Source organism: Toxorhynchites rutilus, chromosome 2 (genome assembly GCF_029784135.1).
Source record: "Toxorhynchites rutilus septentrionalis strain SRP chromosome 2, ASM2978413v1, whole genome shotgun sequence".
Taxonomy (NCBI): Eukaryota; Metazoa; Arthropoda; class Insecta; order Diptera; family Culicidae; genus Toxorhynchites; species Toxorhynchites rutilus.
In genome coordinates, this window is record NC_073745.1 from 303347289 (window position 1) to 303367934 (window position 20646).

At 38.3% G+C, this 20646-nt stretch overlaps 1 protein-coding gene across 4 annotated transcripts in view; it reads right to left on the reverse strand.

Moving 5' to 3' along the window:
* Positions 1 to 20646, reverse strand: part of LOC129771009 (uncharacterized) — a 493902-nt gene that overhangs the window by 445223 nt on the left and 28033 nt on the right. For all 4 annotated transcript variants that reach the window (XM_055774239.1, XM_055774238.1, XM_055774237.1 and 1 more), the window contains exon 2: positions 14943 to 15409. In XM_055774239.1, coding sequence (XP_055630214.1) covers positions 14943 to 14970 — 28 coding nt within the window. In that variant the 5' untranslated portion in view covers positions 14971 to 15409. The remainder of the gene's footprint in view (positions 1 to 14942; positions 15410 to 20646) is intronic.

Sequence of the window (20646 nt, forward strand, 5' to 3'; positions counted from 1 at the left end):
CAGAAGTGCTCGCATCTGTCACCTTTTCAAGTTGGCACGTCGGGAATACAAATTTTTATATCTCAAATATGTACGTAACACGGAACATAATATTCGAGGTAACCCGAGAAACTTTCAAAACAAGCCTTAAATTACATTTCATTCTGAATTATGTTTGTTCTATTATATCATCAATATCTATAAAGTAAAGTTCTTGAGCTATTCGAATGTAATTTCAGCAAAAAAATAATTGAAGAAGCAAACAGATATATTCCGAAAACCATGCAAGATAATTCGAACGACAATAGAGAATCGCTTGACATCGATAGATCGAACTCTCTTATTGCAACATTGACAGCAGATTAGGTTCACAACTAATTGTCGGAAGCTACGATGCTATTCCTTCAAATCATTCGGAAATGAAAGTTGTAACGGGATGAACAAATTCGTTAGCGGTCACCACAACAGCTTCAAAGACAAGCCTCTTTGAATTTTAGGAATATAGATTCAGCAAATAACGACGTCTTAGCCACATCCACTCAAGCGCAACAGGTGCACAAAATGGGAGAATATCATACCAATTAAAACAATGGAAGAAAGGCAATGTGTCTCGTCTTGAATGGCGTCTAGGGCGCATCATAAAAACCAGCTTCCGACGGGAACGTCGAATCGTCTCAGAACCCCTATCAGCAACTGAATAAAAACCAGAATCTGAAAACTGAAGCCTAATTTTAAGTGGTCATCATTTCAGACACCCAAAATGAAGAAATGGAACCTCGGGTATATCAAAGACATTTTGTAAAAGACAACTAAAAATACATGTAACACTGACTCACAGGTTACAAATTACACAGCGGTCCTCCAGCGTTTCCGATTTTCGTATATGTCACAAGAGATAAAAAGTGAATAATTAAAAAGCATAAAAACAGTAAATGTTTTCCCTTTCGTCGCGCACAATTTCAAATCTTCCGTTCACCGTCCAGATTTGCCCTCCAGGCGTCCCCCAGATTCGTACAAAACGGAAACAAACAACAAACAGATAAAGATAGGCGCGTCATTTTTTTTCCTTCTTCTTTTTCTAACGCCCCTTCCGTATAAAACCCCGGCAGATATTTGCGGTGGAATTAAAACGATGTCGTTGTCGTACGACACGGATTGTAGAATCTTTTCCCCCTTAATTTTTCTTTCTCTGCTGCTCCAAACTAAATAGGACCTTTTTTTTGGTTGTACTATTCCTTTCTTTTGTTTCCTTTCCCCAAACCGACGAACCGACAAAGCGGAGACAGGGTGATTGCCGGTAGCCTTTGCAAAAAGGGAAAATGGAATTTCGGGTTTTTCTTCCTTGTAAATGGAAGTACGGAAATGAAGAGAAAAAAATGTATCAACGCCTGGAGGAAGGAAAAAGATAAGACGGACGGCGGAGAAATAAGTACCGGTCCTCAGCCGAGACGAGAAGTTCAAGTGAAAGTCTTAAGAGAAGAATGGAAAGAGATGAGGTGATGATTCGCTGGGATGCCATAGGGGAAGTTACATAATGTCTAGAAGAAATGGTTTCTTTTTCTTTCGCAGTACAACTGAAAAGGTTTGGTTTCCTTGCCTATCGAGTCTAACAAACCATTCCAATTGATCTGGCAAGTGTGATGCCTTTCTCGCTCGCGCCGAAACATTTCGCTGACGTTTTTGTCTGATTCCATCAAATTCTTCGCATTCCAGTCGCGTCTGTTTCCCATTTCTCCGATATTTATTGTTCTATCGTAACAAAAATAAAATCCGGTCCCAAAATCACCCCACGGCAAATAAACCATTAGCTTTAAATCCGGCCGGTCGTTATGTAGACAGTGACTCAGTGCCGTTAAAGATCCCATCCGTTTCCCGGTGAAAATTGGCCAACCGAAACAATAAATGGCTTCTCCCAAGCTAGTGAAGTAAAAATATTGAACTGGTAAATGGTTAATATAACGAGAAAAAAACCAGAGAGAGCCCTGGTGAAACGATACGAACAGCCGACGCGTCCCTGGATGGGCCGCCTCGAAACGGTCGTTTGCGTTAGGATCAATTTTATGAGGTCGTGATGGCCTCTGATAGCTCCAACCGGGTGCCTAGTAGAGATTTAATGGCCCAACATTCAGCGCACTCGGTTCGTGCTCGGTTCATTCTTGCAATTAGCGATAAATATTTGATGATTACACGCTTTTCTCTGATGTTGGTAGATGCCGAGGGAAAATAACCATAAGAGGTTTACTTTTCCGCTTCTTCAAATTTTTGAATTACCACAACACCATATCGGAATTTCCGTTCTCTCAGCATGACTCGCGCGCACAATATAAAATCTCGAAGCTGCAAAGCCATCGGCCCGAGTCGACCTCAAATATGACATGAAGCCACAATCTTATTATTGCCTCAAATTGCTACCTTCTGGAGGTGACAGCGAACACACACACACACCAAGCGTCTGAAAATTCTCCCGGAACATAACCCAATCATGGGTGAAAACATATATATCGCCTCACTGTGGGCTTCCCTTCGACCGCATGATTCAATCTCGTTTCGTCACGTGTGCTCATCCCGGAGAAGAAGGACTATTCTTTTGTGGTTTATAAATAGCCCGCTTTATATCTCACATTTTTGCTCCTTCTGCTTCTTATACTGCTTCTGCCAATTCCGGTACATGACGAAGCATTTCCTGGCGCTTCCGGTGCCTCCTTGACACTATGTTATGACCCATCTTCCCCCGACTCATTCGTGCGTTGGTGTGCTTTTAAATTCGTTACAATCGCTCGCCCGCCCTGGGAGCTGTCATTTTCGTTTCCACCGGGTCTCAAATTGGACTTTCAGCTAAATTGGAGCTTTTGTTGCGCGTTGTTCATCTCAGTTGACGCGGGGGTGTGGCCCCTTGCTAATGATCAGTGGGCGGCGAATGAAGGGAATTTGCCGCGTTTGACAGTGATTAAAGTCGTTCGCTACTTATGTCGTCACCACCTTGCTGCCAATTTGTTTCCTTCCCACCAGGAGGGGGAAGTCATCGGCGAAATTGCAGATAGCAGCGATCGTGGGCGTTACTCGAGATGTCTGTCATGGGATGACTAAAGTATTGCCGATTTTTTCAACAGCCCCAATCGATTACTGTAATATGTTTAAAATTGTGTATATTCCATTTAATCATTTTAATTGTGATTCACTGAAATATCAAGTAGAATAAAAAATATCCATGAGAAGTGTTTTCAATCATTGTTTTCATTTCTCAAATAACATATCCAAAATTCAAAGATGTTATTTTGTTGTTTCAAAGCTATGACTTTCCGTTGTCTTCGGATGGTCCAAAAATCATTTTCTACCATTTCTCCCAAAAATGACTTTTTCAAAAATTTATAACTTTTGAACTACTGGACCGATTCAGATAATCGACATATAAAATTTAAGCCAATGTCTTTTTTGAAAAAATATAACAAAAATATAACGAAAAAAATGGGTGTGTTATGTCTATGATATAACCGCAAGGTTGACGTGGGACTACCTTAGCTTAGCGATCATTTGTGTGTATTGATTAAATTTTTGATGGAATGAAACAATTCTCGATTTCAATTGAATTCAATATATTAGGCTGTCAAAAAGTCCTGCGGTATTTTTTTTAAATTTTCATTTGTTCATAAAATTAGTTACAATCATCTGTTTTAAGTCAAATATGCGCCGTTTTTTTCGATGACTTGTTCCCAACGAGATGCCAACTTCATAATACCCCTGTTATAGAAGCTCGCTTCCTTATTGGCAAAAAACTCGGATAGCCAATTTTCACAGGCCTCTTTTGTGGCTAACTTCTGACTACCTAGCTCGTTCGCCATGGACAAAAACAGGTGGTAGTCACTTGGTGCAAGGTCCGGACTATACGGCGGATGCAAAAGAACCTCCCATCCGAGCTTCCGGAGCTTCTGGCGCGTCACCAAAGACACACTTCTGGCCTGGCGTTGTCCTGATGGAAGACAATGCGGCCTCTGTTTATCAAAGATGGCCTCTTCTTCATGAGTGCTACCTTCAAGCGGTCCAGTTGTTGGCAGTGCAGGTCCGAATTGAGCGTTTGGCCATAGGGAAGCAGCTCATAATAGATTATTCTTTGACAATCCCACCAAACACACAGCAGAACCGTCCTGGCCGTTAATGAGGGCTTGGCCACCGTCTGAGCCGCTTCAGCGGGCTTCGACCACGACCGTTTGCGCTTCACGTTGTCGTAAGTGACCCACTTTTCATCGCCAGTCACCATCCGCTTCAGAAACGGGTCAATTTTGTTGCGATTCAGCAGCGATTCACATGCGTCGATACGGTCAAAGATGTTTTTTTGCGTCAACGTGTGTGGCACCCATACATCGAGATTCTTTGTGAATCCAAGCTTCTTCAAATGGTTAATAACGGTTTGATGACTTATCCCCAGCTCTTGGCCGATGCTACGGCTGCTACTATGCCGGTCTTTCTCAGGTAATTCAGCGATTTTGTCGCAATTTTCGACGACAGGCCTTCCGCAGCGTGGCGCATCTTCGACGACCTCTACACCAGAACGAAAACGTTGAAACCATCGTTGTGCGGTGGAAATGGAAACTGTATCGGGTCCATAAACTGCACAAATTTTATTAGCAGCTTGAGATGCATTTTTGCCTTTGTCATAGTAGTACTGTAAAATATGTCGGATTTTCTCTTTATTTTGCTCCATATTTGCGACACTATAACTCACGAACGACTTAACCAAACAAAATACTGTCAAGGACTATATTATAGCGCGCAAAAATACCTTTCCAAGCTGTAGTATGACTCGATACAATGAATACAACTAGAACTACGCGCTTACAACGACACCTCGCGGAAATACCGCAGGACTTTTTTGACAGCCTAATATTTGCTTTGTGAGTAAAAAGATTGTATAATACCATGTAAGGTCAATTCATGCATTGTGATAGGTAATGTTCTTCGTTACAAGTAAATTTAATGACAGTCCTTTTACGTTTGGTATGGTGCCTAGGACAAAATATGAGAACGGAAGCATTATCAAACGATTATTCTATTTTACGTTTCCTTCTGAAGTTTGTATCTCTCATCTGTACGTTCTACTCGAACCGCGAAATTGCTTGATTTGATGAACTTCAGGCACTCAGTTTCGATTATGACATTCACGTCCAACGCATGTTGTTGAATCAATAGGCATTATCGCAGCGAATGGTTATCAACATTTTGCCTAATCCATTATATGCGTAGAAATTCAGTGAGCAAAATATATGAAGGCGTATTTCCTAATACAGTCTTAAATAATCGAACCGAAGCGTTATTTTCGTACCCGCTTTTGTAGCTCGGGCTAGAAAAACGCATTCTAGAATGCAAAACAAAACATGCGGGTGCAGAAGTACCCCCGGCTTGCATGAATCAACAACTTCAACTTCTACTTTTTATATTATAGAGGCTTTGAACTTGAAAGTTCATTCGTCTCTAGTGTCTGTAAGGTTTTCCCAGGTTCCTAAGTTTAGGAGACCGTGTTAAGGAAACATATTCTAGTTTGCACAAAGGCAAACGAGTACAAAAGTACTCGAAGTTTGCATTTATTTGTAAAGCCGATTTTCCCAGACATTTTGATTTTGAAGTCTGTGCTAGGCAAACACATTTCAGTCGGAACAAAAATGCCCCCTACTTGCATGAATTTGCAATACCAATTTCCTCAGACACCTTGGTTCTGAAGTCCGTGTTGGGGAAACACCCCCAAAAAATACCCCCGACTTTCATGTATTTGCAATGCCGGTTTCCCCACGCTCCATGGATTAGAAGTCTGTGTTAGGGAAACACATTTCAGTCGGAACAAAAATGCCCCCGACTTTCATGTATTTGCAATGCCTATCTCCCCAAGGCTGCTTGGTTTTGATGGCTAGGGAAACTGTAGATCGGGCCAATCAAAATGAGATAGTTAGGGCTTTTAGATAATTTAGATTTAGCTTAACACTTTACAGTTTTCAATTGTTTATCTAATGCAAAATAATATTTTATTAATTGCGATAGAAGCGAAATATTCCCTATCAATTGATGGAAACATGGATTCGAGCCGCATAAATTTAGTCTAGTTGCATAGAAATATTGGATGAAGACTGAAAACAAGTTAAATTTGAAAAATCATAACTCAAAATCGAAAAAAGACACGTTCAAGTTCGGTGATTCCGGAGGTGTTTTGAGTTGATTGGGACATAATAGAGCAGGCATTCCAGCACCACGAAATCAGTTTGCTTCGGGTCATTATTCAGTTGAAAGTAGTAATCACAAGGGAGACCGAATTTCTGAACAGGAGACTGCAGGTTACGTTTCAGGAAGATCAATTAAGCCATCTTGTCCATCGCCGAATCGATAAACACCATGGTTCCAGTTCCAGAAGCCGCCAATGTACCATGCATCATCTGACTGCCACCGCCGTGTTGTAATACCTTTGAGATGTAATACTTTTCACGGCCAACACGACCTCTCAGATTGTTCCTGTATGCTGCTCTCCGGACAGTGTCTGCGCAGACAGGTCTCACAATGATGCCGGCCACTTCGGTAGTCAATTTAGGAATGTTTGTTTTAGGATTCTTTCGCAATGTTCGAACAATTACCCGTTCATCATCAGAAGATAGGGTCCATTTGCGTTCTCTAGCAGGAGATGGTTCCATGGTCCCTTCGTATTTCCACTTGTTTATGATTGCTTTACTGTAGAGTGGCTTCTTCCGACAGCAGCTACAATTTCCTGCAATGTCTTTCCATGACAATTCATACTTTTTTTTTATTTTAGGTGTAACAATATCTATTTCATTCCTCTAACTTGCCATTTTGATAAAAAAAAAACAAAAACCAACACTGCCCAAGCAATGGTTAAGTGTTGACACCAATCACTGATGAAAAACAGTACGCTAATTTGCAAAGAAACTTACTTACAATACTAATTTGTTCGGAGAAATTTAAGGTGTACACTCAATTTTGCCTAGAATAGAGATTATTTTCAATTTTTAGGAATAAACAATTAGCGGAAAGCTTGTCTCGGAAATTTATTGCACGTACAGCCAGTCAAATATGTGAGTAATAAATATGCATCAAAAGAATCAATGTATTCAAAATATCTTATATCAAATAAATGGAAATCATCGTCAAGTAGCTGATGTTGCGATAGACAGTATAACATAAAAAATATGCCATGAAAATGTGAAAAGAATTGATAAGAAAAAAAAGGTACTTACGTATTTACGCCACCACAGCGCAATACTTATCATTAATTTTTTATTTTGTGATGATTTTTTTTCTTATGTGAATGTAATAGGATCGAAATCACCATTAAACGAGGATAAGGAACCGAGGCGGTCACAAGCCGCCGATGTGACGCATACCGAGCCGGCCACCGACCCACCGACCTCTCGCAAGCAAACATGTGTTCCACGGATTGCCCAGTTAGTTTGAAACATAGGAGGAGATCCTTTAGTTTTGACGTCATACGATTACCTGGTGCATAACGTTTGCTCGGTTAATTTTTGCTTTGAGATATATATATTTCATGTTTCAATGCAAAAACTTGCCGAGCAAAACGTAACGTACGGGGCAAACATATGTCGTCCAACACTTGCGTCACTTTGATGGCTTGGTGCCATTACATTGGTCTCGGAATAAATTTCATTACGAAAAAAAAATTATAATAAAAATTGTGCTGCGGTAGCGTTAAACGTTCTATCCATATGAATACACCCAAACTAGCGTTGGCTGAAACCATTTCATCTTTGGCAGAAACGATGCCATCTCGTGTGCTGGAGGGTCAAATGCGCAAATAATGAGCTGTTTTAAAAGCTTAAAAATGGTTAGTATGTATGCGAGCAGACATCTCTTTCTGTTTTCTTTTCTCATTTCATTGGGGATTGTGCCACAAAAAAAAGTCCATACGACATCAATGGGGATCGAACCAAGGCCGGCTGGAATGCAATAATATTTCACACGACCACGCTATCCATATAACTGCCAGTGCTGGTGCATTGAAGCGTTATAATATTACACCTTATCATAAAAGTTGGAAAGTGTTTTCTAAGAGGATAAAGCAGAACATGAACGAGAATATATCTTTCTCTGTCTGGGCCGTGTGTTTGGCAAACTATACAAAAAGCTTTCATATGCTTTCATTGAAATGTGACTCCTGTTTCGTTCGCTCATATTGGCTCTAGCATATATATTATACAAATGATATCCATGTATTGGGAAGGAGAATATTTTCTCTTATTTTTCAGCTCATTTAATGTAATAAATCGGGATGCCATAACATGTGCTAAAAATTAACTTTGGGTGTAGTATTCGAGTGACCTTCCAACGCATTATCTGTCTTTTTCTTTCTTTTTTTACACATTTCAATATGTGATTCTATGAATTTTCTGTCGCTGCTTATAACTGACAACTTTTTTCTACGTGATAAAAATGGCTGGATAATGTTTATAATCGAATTTGAAAGTTCATCATTCATACAAAATTAATCTTTTTCTTAACTTTGGAAAACATAATATGCAACGCCGCTTTTTCTGTGTTTGCTCTACCCACGCAATATACGAGTTTTTGGATACCAGTCAATGTACAAATATTGTCATTTTAATAACGCAAAACCAGCTTCTAATTAAATATAGCTGTAAATATTACATTCGGGTAAATGGCACTTTCAGGTAAATATTGTATTCGGGTTAATGTCACATTCGAGTATATGTTGCATTCAGGTATTTGTTGCATTCGGGTACTTGTTACATTCGGGTGATTGGAATTCGGGTAAATGGGATACAATCAGCGCAAGTGTCTCTTCCTAAAGCTCTGCCAATTTAGAATCGGTACACTCGGTTTCTGGTCGATTCTGCAATCTCTGACAGAAATCTATTTACAGAGCGATTCCACGCTAAATCGGTCGCATAACAGCACATTTTGATACGAACCTCTCCCATTTTTGACGTAGGATTACGTCTTTCGGGAACATATTGGGGTACAAATTGAAAATCGAAAATCGAGTACATCGTGAAAATTGTCCAATTTCAAACGCTTATTGCTCAGTCATTTCATAATGGATTGATGAAATTTTTGCGTCAATCGATCTCGGTACTCCATAAAAATTGTTTATATTGAAGAAAATGACATATGTCATGAAACCAACTATCGAATAATTGAAAAATCTCAACCCCTATCCTAACGGAAATACCCACTTCTGATTAGTCGAAATTGACGACACATGCTTCGGTTCCCTAAAAGAGACATCAAAACCAAGCTGCCTGGGAGAAATCGGCATTGCAAATATATGCAAGTCGGGGGCATTTTTGTGTTGCAAGTGAGTGATATGATTAAATCTAGCCAATAAAATTTAAAATTGGAACTTCAATGTTGGTTGCTTCGTGAAATTTCATATCATTGACCGATTAACAAAGTTTAACGTAGAGTAGGGTCGTATCGGAGAGGATCGGTGCAACGGTCGACTGGTTTGGCGTGTAGTTTTTCTACAAAGTCTTTCTGTTTAAGTGGGCCTTGAAAAGCAATGCGGAAAGGAAACAAGACGTTAATTTATTTTACCTAATTTCTAATTTCTAATTTCTAAAAATTAATCAGCGAAGTCTCCCGTTTCATTTTCAAATTTTCTCATTACATTTTTCATCTATGTTGCTTTCAATCAACACAACGATTAAATCTTATTTATTATCAGGAGATTAGGTAAAAATCATAACCTTATTTGTCGGAATTTTTCCTTCTTCATTCGGATAAATGTTTCATTCGACCAAATTGTGCGTTCGAGTATTTGTTACATTCGGGTAGGTGTACTTTGGGTAAACGTGTTTCGGGTGAATGGTATTGGGGTAAATGTTACACAACCGATTCTCCTTGGTTGAGCAAACGAAAACACGGGAGTAGTGCTCAACACATGAGGGACTGCACGTTTTGGGGAAAACTTGTACGATTCATTTGTCCGGATGAGATCGTTTCCTTCGGTGTTGATGAGACGAAGGCGAACCATCGGTAGACCTTGTGAGATTCTTGGCAGACCAAGGATTTAACCATCAAGTGTTGAAAACATGAGTTTTTTCGTGTACCATCCGTACCAGACGGAAACACGAGAAATTTCGTAAGCAGTCCGCTAAGTGTTAAGTCGACTGTTACAGTTACTGTTACTGATTGTGCAGAGCCCCGATTACGAGAGGCTCGCACGCCTGAACGACCTGCCGGGTTACGACCGTTGAGACATGAACTCTATCGAATGCGATGCAGTGAAATTCGAAACTTTTGTGTCCGAAATTCCTAAACTGTTATCTAAATCGGAAGTACCAATCACGGTTCATCAAAAGTCTGGACTTGAGTTGGGACTTTATTCGCACCTTCTCCCGACTCATGTCCAATCACTGTTCGTTAGACACGCTGCTCTCTGTCCAACTTCTATAAAGCCACTCTGATTCTATTTCGTTGCAACACAAACAGTTAGAATTTCAACAAGATTCATTCATACATTGTTCAACGCTTAGTATAAAGTATATTCAACGTCAATTTCGTTCAAAAGAGTTGTTTGTTTATTTATGGTGCTTAAATATGATAATTTCAGCTGTCCATTTTCTATAAGACCACTTCAAAATTCATAAGCATTGTCAATCGATTGATTTACATGTCAATAATTGGCAACCTTGCCATTTCAACTAATAACCTGGAAAATTCGTGTTGCAATACTATTTACCAAATTCTGCTGAATGAATTTCTTGATGTTTTTCCATGTTTCCGGAATTGTGACCATGAGCTTCAATCATGGTGTACCGTTTTCCCTCAGTGTAGATTCTTCGTACAAGGATTCCCCTAAGATTTTCAACAGGATTCAAGTCTGGAGAACGAGCCTGCCAGTCAAAAAAATTAAGTTTTTGGTCCTTAATCCATTGCTTAGTTTCCTTGTTGGTATGAATAGTAGCATATCCTGGTCAGAGAGCTTCGATTTACGTGGACCCCTCTCCTTCTTACCGTATCCTTGAGGATTAGCCAAATAATTTTAGCACTTCTTGTTGGGATCATCCAATCCGACAAGCAATTTCTCTGATACCAACATTTTGTTGGTGAAATGCATCATGTCTTTCTTCTCTCTCCGTGAGTACTTTTTCCTTCGGCATTTTCCAGATTTATTGATCAAAACAACTATAGAACTGTAGTTTTATAGAAACTGGACACTTGAGAAATACTGAAACATTCGTTTACGCTCAGCGCTTGCACACACACATATGAAAATCATGCAGTATAGGGCTCTTGCTACACATACATGCAGAGCATCGGTTGGGTAAACATCGCTTGTTTACATTCGTAATTTCTTTGCAGCAGCAGTAGATTTAATGTCAATCGGCGTCTTGTTCTTGATTTAAATATAGATGCGGCATTTCTACTATCGCGAAATTGTTAACAGCACTAACATGAACTTTGTGAAACAATTTGGCAAGCTATTTCCTGAACAAGAGTTTTCATGTGGCGTATATTACTTAATTTATTAGCACTCATTTCGCGATGTTCATTGAGCGAATTTCCCACTAGATTTGGATCGAAAAAAAGGATTATCAACATGTTCGGATCAAGATCAAAGTTACAGAGGCTCTAGCTCACGTTTGAATGCTTCCTTGTATTTTCCATGAATTGACGAACTGATTGATTTTCTCCGTTTCCGATCAATTTGCTTATAAACATATTTAACACTAGATTGCCCAAGCAAGTCATTTCTACAGCTTTTCAATTTCAATTAGAAAAATAACTATGACACATTATGACACAATATCATAAATCATCATTCAACCGCTTTTTTGGCGGAACTAACCACCGATTGAGGATGTCTGCACAAAAATGTTGATTATAGTCTAATTTTTCACGAGACCAGCATTCCAGGGATAAAAAAGCACAAAGCCTACATGGGAACATACTCCTCCTCATCCAGCCATACAATCGCAATGTGCAATTTGCACTATTCCTGTGGAACTTTTTGAATAACCAATCTGCTTCCATTGATATGGATCATAGCGATAACAGAAATTTCTATTTTTCTCCGTGTAACCGTGCTTTGAGGTTAAAAGTAAATAATTTTATATAAAGACACATATGTTCGCATGTTATTAATGTATAATAGAGCATCATTTTTGTAACTGCTTCGCTAAAATAATTATTCAAACAAAGCTCAAACTTGTCGATCCATATAAATCCTATGCATTGATCTCTTTGGTCTGCCCAACAGATTACTAATACATATGCACGGTGCAAGCGCCTATATGGTAGTCACCAATACCTACACACTAGAATATAAATTGAAGCATTGTTTGTTTACAATGACGCAAAGCAGCAAGATTATCGCCTGGTCTTATAGAAGATGGACAGAGTGTACTCTTTCGCTTCAATCTTGCTAGCAACAATACCTGCATTTGTGGCCGGGGTTATCACGACATCGAGCACGTTGTTTGGTCGTGCGAGGTGTATTTTGTCGCCAGATCGAATTTAAAAAACTCCCTTCGGGGCCAAGGAAGACAGCCCAATGTGTCGGTGAGAGATATGTTGGCTCGGTTGGACCTTGATTACATGTCCCATATATATGTTTTCCTTGAAGCTATCGATCTTCGTGTGTAATTGTCCTTATATTCTTAAATCCCTCTTTTCTTCCCTTACGAGTAATTCGTCCCCTTGCTATAAACAGTAGAATAAGTTGAAATGTAAATACACAATAGGTATACGAATAGATTAAAGAATTGAGTGTTCATCAACATTGTTACAATTTCCTTATATCCCATCCTTCTCCTAAAAAATATGTCACCCTTCTAAACTCGAGTACACCGCGAGTAATCGGTTTTCCACCTTACTAACCATAGATGTAAGAAAATCGTTTATATTAGGCTGTCAAAAAAGTCCTGCGGTATTTCCGCGAGGTGTCGTTGTAAGCGCGTAGTTCTAGTTGTATTCATTGTATCGAGTCACACTATAGCTTGTTGGAAAGGTATTTTTGCGCGCTATAATATAGTCCTTGACAGTGTTTTGTTTGGTTAAGTCGTTCGTGAGTTATAGTGTCGCAAATATGGAGCAAAATAAAGAGAAAATCCGACATATTTTACAGTACTACTATGACAAAGGCAAAAATGCATCTCAAGCTGCCAATAAAATTTGTGCAGTTTATGGACCCGATACAGTTTCCATTTTCACCGCACAACGATGGTTTCAACGTTTTCGTTCTGGTGTAGAGGTCGTCGAAGATGCGCCACGCTCCGGAAGTCCTGTCGTCGAAAATTGCGACAATATCGCTGAATTAGCCGAGAAAGACCGGCATAGTAGCAGCCGTAGCATCGGCCAAGAGCTGGGGATAAGTCATCGAACCGTTATTAACCATTTGAAGAAGCTTGGATTCACAAAGAAGCTCGATATATGGGTACCACACACGTTGACGCAAAAAAACATCTTTGACCGTATCGACGCATGTGAATCGCTGCTGAATCGCAACAAAATCGACCCGTTTCTGAAGCGAATGGTGACTGGCGATGAAAAGTGGGTCACTTACGACAACGTGAAGCGCAGAGGGTCGTGGTCGAAGCGCGCTGAAGCGGCTCAGACGGTGGCCAAGCCCTCATTAACGGCCAGGACGGTTCTGCTGTGTGTTTGGTGGGATTGTCAAAGAATAATCTATTATGAGCTGCTTCCCTATGGCCAAACGCTCAATTCGGACCTGCACTGCCAACAACTGGACCGCTTGAAGGTAGCACTCATGAAGAAGAGGCCATCTTTGATAAACAGAGGCCGCATTGTCTTCCATCAGGACAACGCCAGGCCACACACTTCTTTGGTGACGCGCCAGAAGCTCCGGAAGCTCGGATGGGAGGTTCTTTTGCATCCGCCGTATAGTCCGGACCTTGCACCAAGTGACTACCACCTGTTTTTGTCCATGGCGAACGAGCTAGGTAGTCAGAAGTTAGCCACAAAAGAGACCTGTGAAAATTGGCTATCCGAGTTTTTTTGCCAATTAGGAAGCGAGCTTCTATAACAGGGGTATTATGAAGTTGGCATCTCGTTGGGAACAAGTCATCGAAAAAAACGGCGCATATTTGACTTAAAACAGATGATTGTAACTAATTTTATGAACAAATGAAAATTAAAAAAAAATACCGCAGGACTTTTTTGACAGCCTAATATATATATAGTTTTAAAAATTATATTTAAGAATTCGGCTCCTTTAAACTTATGTAACTGAGCCTGTGAATATAAACGATTAAAAAAATAAATCACGGTTCATATCAAATCTCACCATCCGACATTTTTTTGGTTTCTAAAAACATAAATGAAATATTGTTGAAACTTTCCTGGGATACATGTGATCCATACGGGATAGCAGGTCCCTTGGCTCACCGAAGCCAAATCGAATTGATTATCATTCGCTGGTATACGAATAAGAGCTTATCGGTATGTCATTTTTGTCCATATCAATGAATTCCCAGTTCAGAAAGAAATGATAATCGCTGGATAGGAGAATTAGAATATATCAGAAGTGAGGCACCACCTCGCAGCCCAATTCACCTTGTTCCTGTCTGTCAAATTTTGATTGAAACGAAAAATTTTCCCAAGAAAGACAAGAAATTGTCCATTCCTTGAAGCACAACAAATTGCAAACATTGAATCCACGCTGGCAGCCGTTACCGGCTCCGATAAACAACCCTTCAAAGAACGCCCCCAAACTGCGAGCGGATTTTCATTGATTCATCGCGAAAATGATTGATTCTCCCCACAGGTAATCACAGCGAGGCTGTAACGAATCCTGCCAAAAATTTCTCAACTACGTGTGATTGATATGATAAATCTTCCGAGAAAGCAGCACTCCGGAGGAAATTGAATGATAACCCACTCCACGCCGATGGATGGGCAAAATTCGTCTCTTGACTGAATTTGACTCACGTCAAATGGAGCGGAAAGTTGAAGGGTGTTGAACTTACCTTTGATTGCTCGATGCCGGCTTTTCATCCTTTGGTGATTCGCAGGAAAAACTTCACTATACTTCACCGTTGAACACTTGATAAATATTGCAATGTGCTTACGTTTTAACAGATAGGCAGTGGATAATTTTACTGATGCTGATTTTGTGTACCAACTGAACGCATTTGATTGTAACACTCTAATCGAGACTATTTATTCTGTTCGTTATTTAGATATTAATATCAATGGTGATCCCGTAAAATATGCTACACGAACGAACTGGACTATCGCTTGATTGATTTAATAAACTATCATTTCAACACCAATTTTACTGCAACTTCAACTATTTGTAACGATTTAAAACTATCAGATTTCCACTGTTATTACTTCTATTTCATCCGAACACAGTTGTGCTGCTCTTGTAGTTCCGTAAATGTATTTGCTCCGACGATCCGTGCGAATCTTAAGCTGACACTACACGAAGAACCTGAAGAGAGATGGAGAGCAGAAAACACAGGGTAGGCATTAGCAAAAGTTTGTCTTCGTCAGCGTAATGTTTCTGTCAAACTTCAATCTGTCATCTAATGTAATCCGACTGAAATATATAAATCTCGCTGTGGTGGTGGGTAATTCTGCTTCCAGCAGAAACAAAAAAAAGAAGCCAACACATACCCCCTCTCCGTGGTGGAGGTTAACATGAAAGGTAAATAAAAGCAGCATTACAACTCTAAGCATCTTCTCGTTCCACCCACCATTTGGCCACCCACCCAAGCCAGCCAGGGAGGCCAGCCACCGTTACATTATGCTGATCACATTAGCAACTTTGTCATACGGCTTTCTAAACTTTGTAGCGCTTAGTCAAGTTCCACCCCCACCACAACGCACACAAACCACGGTTGAGGGCGAGAAGTGAGTACAATTGTTACGTACGCTTTACTTTGTATCATGTACGCATTCACGTATGAAGGATTTTTTTTCCTATTTTTTTTTTGGGCAGGAGATAAAGTGATAAGGGTTTTTTGTGGGTGGGGTTTATTTATGACTCTACAAGTTTTGCAATGTGATTTCTCACAGTCGTGAGCTATCTTCTAATCCCATCTTTTTGATTCGACAATTTCGACAATTCGACGAATTTCTTTTTTGTACCGTATCTCCAGATTCCAGTTTCAGACTGTGCAGATATTCAGGAATAGGGTAAGTGCACCAATTATGGAAGACATATGTCACCAACTTGCAGAAATTGGCGAATAAATACTGTATTTTAGTTCAAAAGTATACACAAGTATACTTTTTCTCGCAGTTTGGACTCTGTTTTTAAAGATTCTCACTGATATTTCGATGATTAATTGACTAAATTGTATAAAAAAAATGTTTGAAAATGCCGCTTCCATGTACCCATTATGGTAATAGTTCGTGTTACATGGAAAAGGTGTTAATAGGATTCAAATAATACTTCAATAATAATTTTTAAATATGCCTCTATGCCCTCAAATATTATTCCTAGTAAGCAATACTATGTCGTTGATTCTACACTAGACAAAAATTATGGGAACGGAGCGCGAAGTCGAAGTTTTTAAGTGACTAGCTGACCCGGCAAACTTCGTCCCGCCCAAAATTTGTTTTTTGTTATCAATATCTTCAAACATTCACGTTTTCTTACTATGAGCAAGTTCACGGGTCCAATCGCAGAGCTGTTCATTGATTGATCTTCTATTCGTCTCCGTTGAATTTACTTTTTACTATAAAATTCCTAGTATTTCTAACAAAACTCATAATTATAGAATCAGATTATTGTCAGACACAATTCTCGTTCAAGATATTTCAACCACTTGTAAATAACATGTTTCTCCGTTACATGGAATAAATGTTTCATACAGAAAATATGATAGAATAAAGACAGCCCTAAATCGGACAATGCCTTCCTCGAGTTCTGCTCTAATCAACACATCTGGCGATCCTTTTTTTGGTATTGATAGAAGAAGATATAGGAGTGCGTTTTATCACATTAAAATTCATTTCCAGTTTCGAACAAAGATCAATTTCTATATATATAATTGTAGAACATTTGGAAATTTAATTTTCTGAATTTTCCCTTTTTCCTTCAGAGTTCTCCGAAAATTTTCAATTGCCTCCACAACCTCCACATGCCAAATTTGGTTTCCTTCGCTTGATTTATTCTCGACGAATGCAGAAATTTGTGTTCATTTGTATGGCAGCCCCTCCCTAGAGAGGGGGGTGGAGAGTTCAACTACCATAGAAACATTTATTGCACCCTAAAACCTCAATATGATTAATTTGGTTCCATTTTTCTTGAGTATTGATGCTGCAGGTTTTTCGGAAAAATATAAACGATAAAAAAGCCCTGCGAAACACTAACATTTCCGCTTATGCGAGAATTTATACCATGCTTAATAATTCTTTTACCTATCCGGTCTTCGCCTGAAGGAAGGAAGACATAGAACTATGGATATAAAATTAAATTATAATGCTTTGATTGAAAATGATATTTTTGTGTTCCCAAAAACTTTACGGACAACCTAATATGAGTTATCCTGATTTATCCTGATTTTTATTTTCATTCTTCCTAATTTTTTCAAATTATAGTTGGCAACACTGCGTACAATCATAATAGGAACATAGCTTTTCATCTTTGTAGCGATTTCGTACAATCATAATAGGAACATGGCATCTTTCAATATTGCGATAATTGGCACGTAGATGTGAAGTTCTACCAATTATGGTAAAACAAAAATACATGTTTATTTCGATAAAATCGTATGAATTGGCGAATCACAACATCAAGAAAGTTGTAATCTTGCGTCTACACTGTGTTTGCATGAAAACAACCACTTCACAGCATACAAATATCATTATTTTAACCGCAGAATGCTAAGAAGCAAGCATCAATGGGACACACTATTTTCAAACTAAATTTTTCAACAAAAGAACAATGTTTCGCATGGAATCAAGTACAAAAATTGATAAAGAAGAGATTTCTGATGTTTTAAAACCATATAAGACTCTTTAAAAATGAGATATGTTCTCCAAACTAATAGGAAACTCACTCGTGTTACCATAATAGGTACTATTGCGATGATAGGTACTTCTACCCTATATAGATTCAGGTTCTGGATATGTTATCTCATACTTGGATTCCAAATTTGACAAACACATTCTAAGACTTGTTCGTATACGTCGAATCGAGGATCAACACATCTACGCTATTCAACTGTGTGTTCCAAAATCCTGTGCGCCTTAAGGGGGTAGTACACTATACACATAAAAAAAGCACTTTTTTCCATTCGAATTTTAATATTTTCGAAATAATCTCTTATTTACACTGTGTGGGGGTGAGAATGGGTCAAGCACAAAATTGAACTCCATGCAAACCGATATAGTGATTGTCAGATTTTCATGGAAATTGGTAGTTTTCTCCCTCATCGTAAAATATTAGATTCGAATTTTTATTTTGTTTCATCAGAGTGGCCATTTCCATTTTATGGTGGTCCGAAAAATCAACTTTTCCCCTTTATTCCTAAAATGACATATTTCAATAACTCATAACTTTTGAACTACTGGACCGATTTAGATGATCGATTTATCAAATTAAAGCCAATGAGCTAACATTGCAACCTTGGAAAGCCCGGAAGTAAAATATACGTGATGTATTTATTGAGTTTTAGCTTACATTATCATCATTTCTTTGTTCAAAAACAAAATCCAGATGTCTCACCGATCGTTTACTTTTTGCGTTAGATGGCCAATAGAGTTGGGCAAAACGGTTCGTTTCAGTGAGCGGCTTAGAGAGAGTTTATTGAAACGAGCCGGTTCATTTGAGCGGCTCGATGGCTCTTCTCAAGGAGCGAGTTTTTTGGACATGTAAAGAAGCAAGACGTAAAAAGATAAGTTTAAAACATTAATTTGTCACTCACGAGCCGCTTACTTAAGCCGGTTCATCAGAATGGGCGTACGATCCACGGTTCTTTTCAAAAGAACCACTGTTCGAAAAAGTGTCGCGTTTCAAAAAAGAGCCAATTAAATGAAACGTTTTGCCTTCCTCTAGGAGGAATATTTTTTGTGTAATTTATTTTCATTTTCTAATGAACTGCATATACAAATTAACAAAAGATTACTTCAAAATTACTGATCATCGAAACTGATGCAGGAAATTCCCTAAAATTCTTCGGCATAGTTGCTGTGTTTGTAGAGAAAACCACATCTCCGATAAGCAACAATCTATTGCATGAGTCCGTCACTGTTGAAGTTCTGGAGATTTTTCGACTCTTGTATTTGACGAATTTCATGCCAACTCGTCTTAGGAGTTGGCAGCACTATCTCAGATAGTAGTGAAACGTTGTGGGTGTTAAGACATGGGTCATTTAAGCATCTTTGCATACTTGAGATATTCGAAAAATAATTAGACTACTTTTTGGAAAAAGCCAAATATGTTTTCTTAATTTTCTACAAAAATTTATAATTTAAAAACTATGATACCTACAAAATTCTTGTCAAAGGATGAAATGTAGGAAATTATTAAAAATTTCCCAAAAAATACCAAAAATTTTTTGGAAAAAAATTTCGCTGACAAAAAAGTTATTTTAAAAATTAAAATTAATTTTTCTCAAAAACGTATTTTTAAAATTCCCAAAAATATATATATGAATAGCCTTTACAATTCCAAACAAGTCGTCCATATATTGAAAGATGGGCACTTTTACAGGAAAAAAGTTTTCCGAACAACAACTTTTTCATGTTTTCTTTGAAGACTTATCCTAATTTTGTTTAAAGTCAAGATAGCGATATAGTGTATTCAACAACGTTTCAGACCTTGTTAAAATATAAACATTTGTCGCAGACATCAACTTTCTATATTTCATAGTTTTTGGAAAATAAGTCATTTTGTATGGAGACTCCTGAAAAAAAAAGTTTTGCTCGTAACATTTTCGTGTGTAAATTCTCACGTTTGACATGTTCTTGACATGTTTCTAAATAGAGAAAAGTTAGCAAAGCATCTCAATTGCGATAATTTATACACAAAAATGTTACAAATTATGTATTTCTTCAAAGAAAAAAAAGAAAAATCTGTTGTTCGAAAAACATTTTCCATGTAAATATGCGCATCGTCCGATGTATGGGAAACTTGTTGGAAATTTCAAAAGCTATTTATATCTATTTTTTCAGAATTTTGAAAGCATGTTTTCGAGAAAAATGAATTTTAATTTTCAAAATATTTTTTTTTTCAATGATTTTTGTTCCAAAAAATTTATGGATAATTTTTAATGAAAACCAAAAGAATTTCCTACATTCCACTCTTTGACTAAAATTTTGTAGGTCTGACAGATTTTTTAAAGATTTTTTTAATTTTGCGTTTTTTCAACTTTTTTCCGAAAAATCTTAATTTAAGAACTACAGGGTGGGCCATTTAAAGTGGAAGGATTTGTTTTTGCAATAGCAAAGTAAAGAAGTGGAATTTTAATTTTTTTTTTTTTGAAATTCATTTATTTTGGTCCAAGGAGATTTGTTCTAACTACTTTTTGATTATGATATCTCGTAAATTACTGCCTCTGGCCTTGACCGCAAAATGTGCCCTTTTTTCGGCATTTTCCATCACTTTGCCCAATGTTTCGGCCGATATGGCAGCAATTTTTTGTCGGATATTGTCTTTCAGCGCAGCCAGGGTCCTTGGTTTACCAGTGTATACCTTGGATTTTAAATATCCCCATA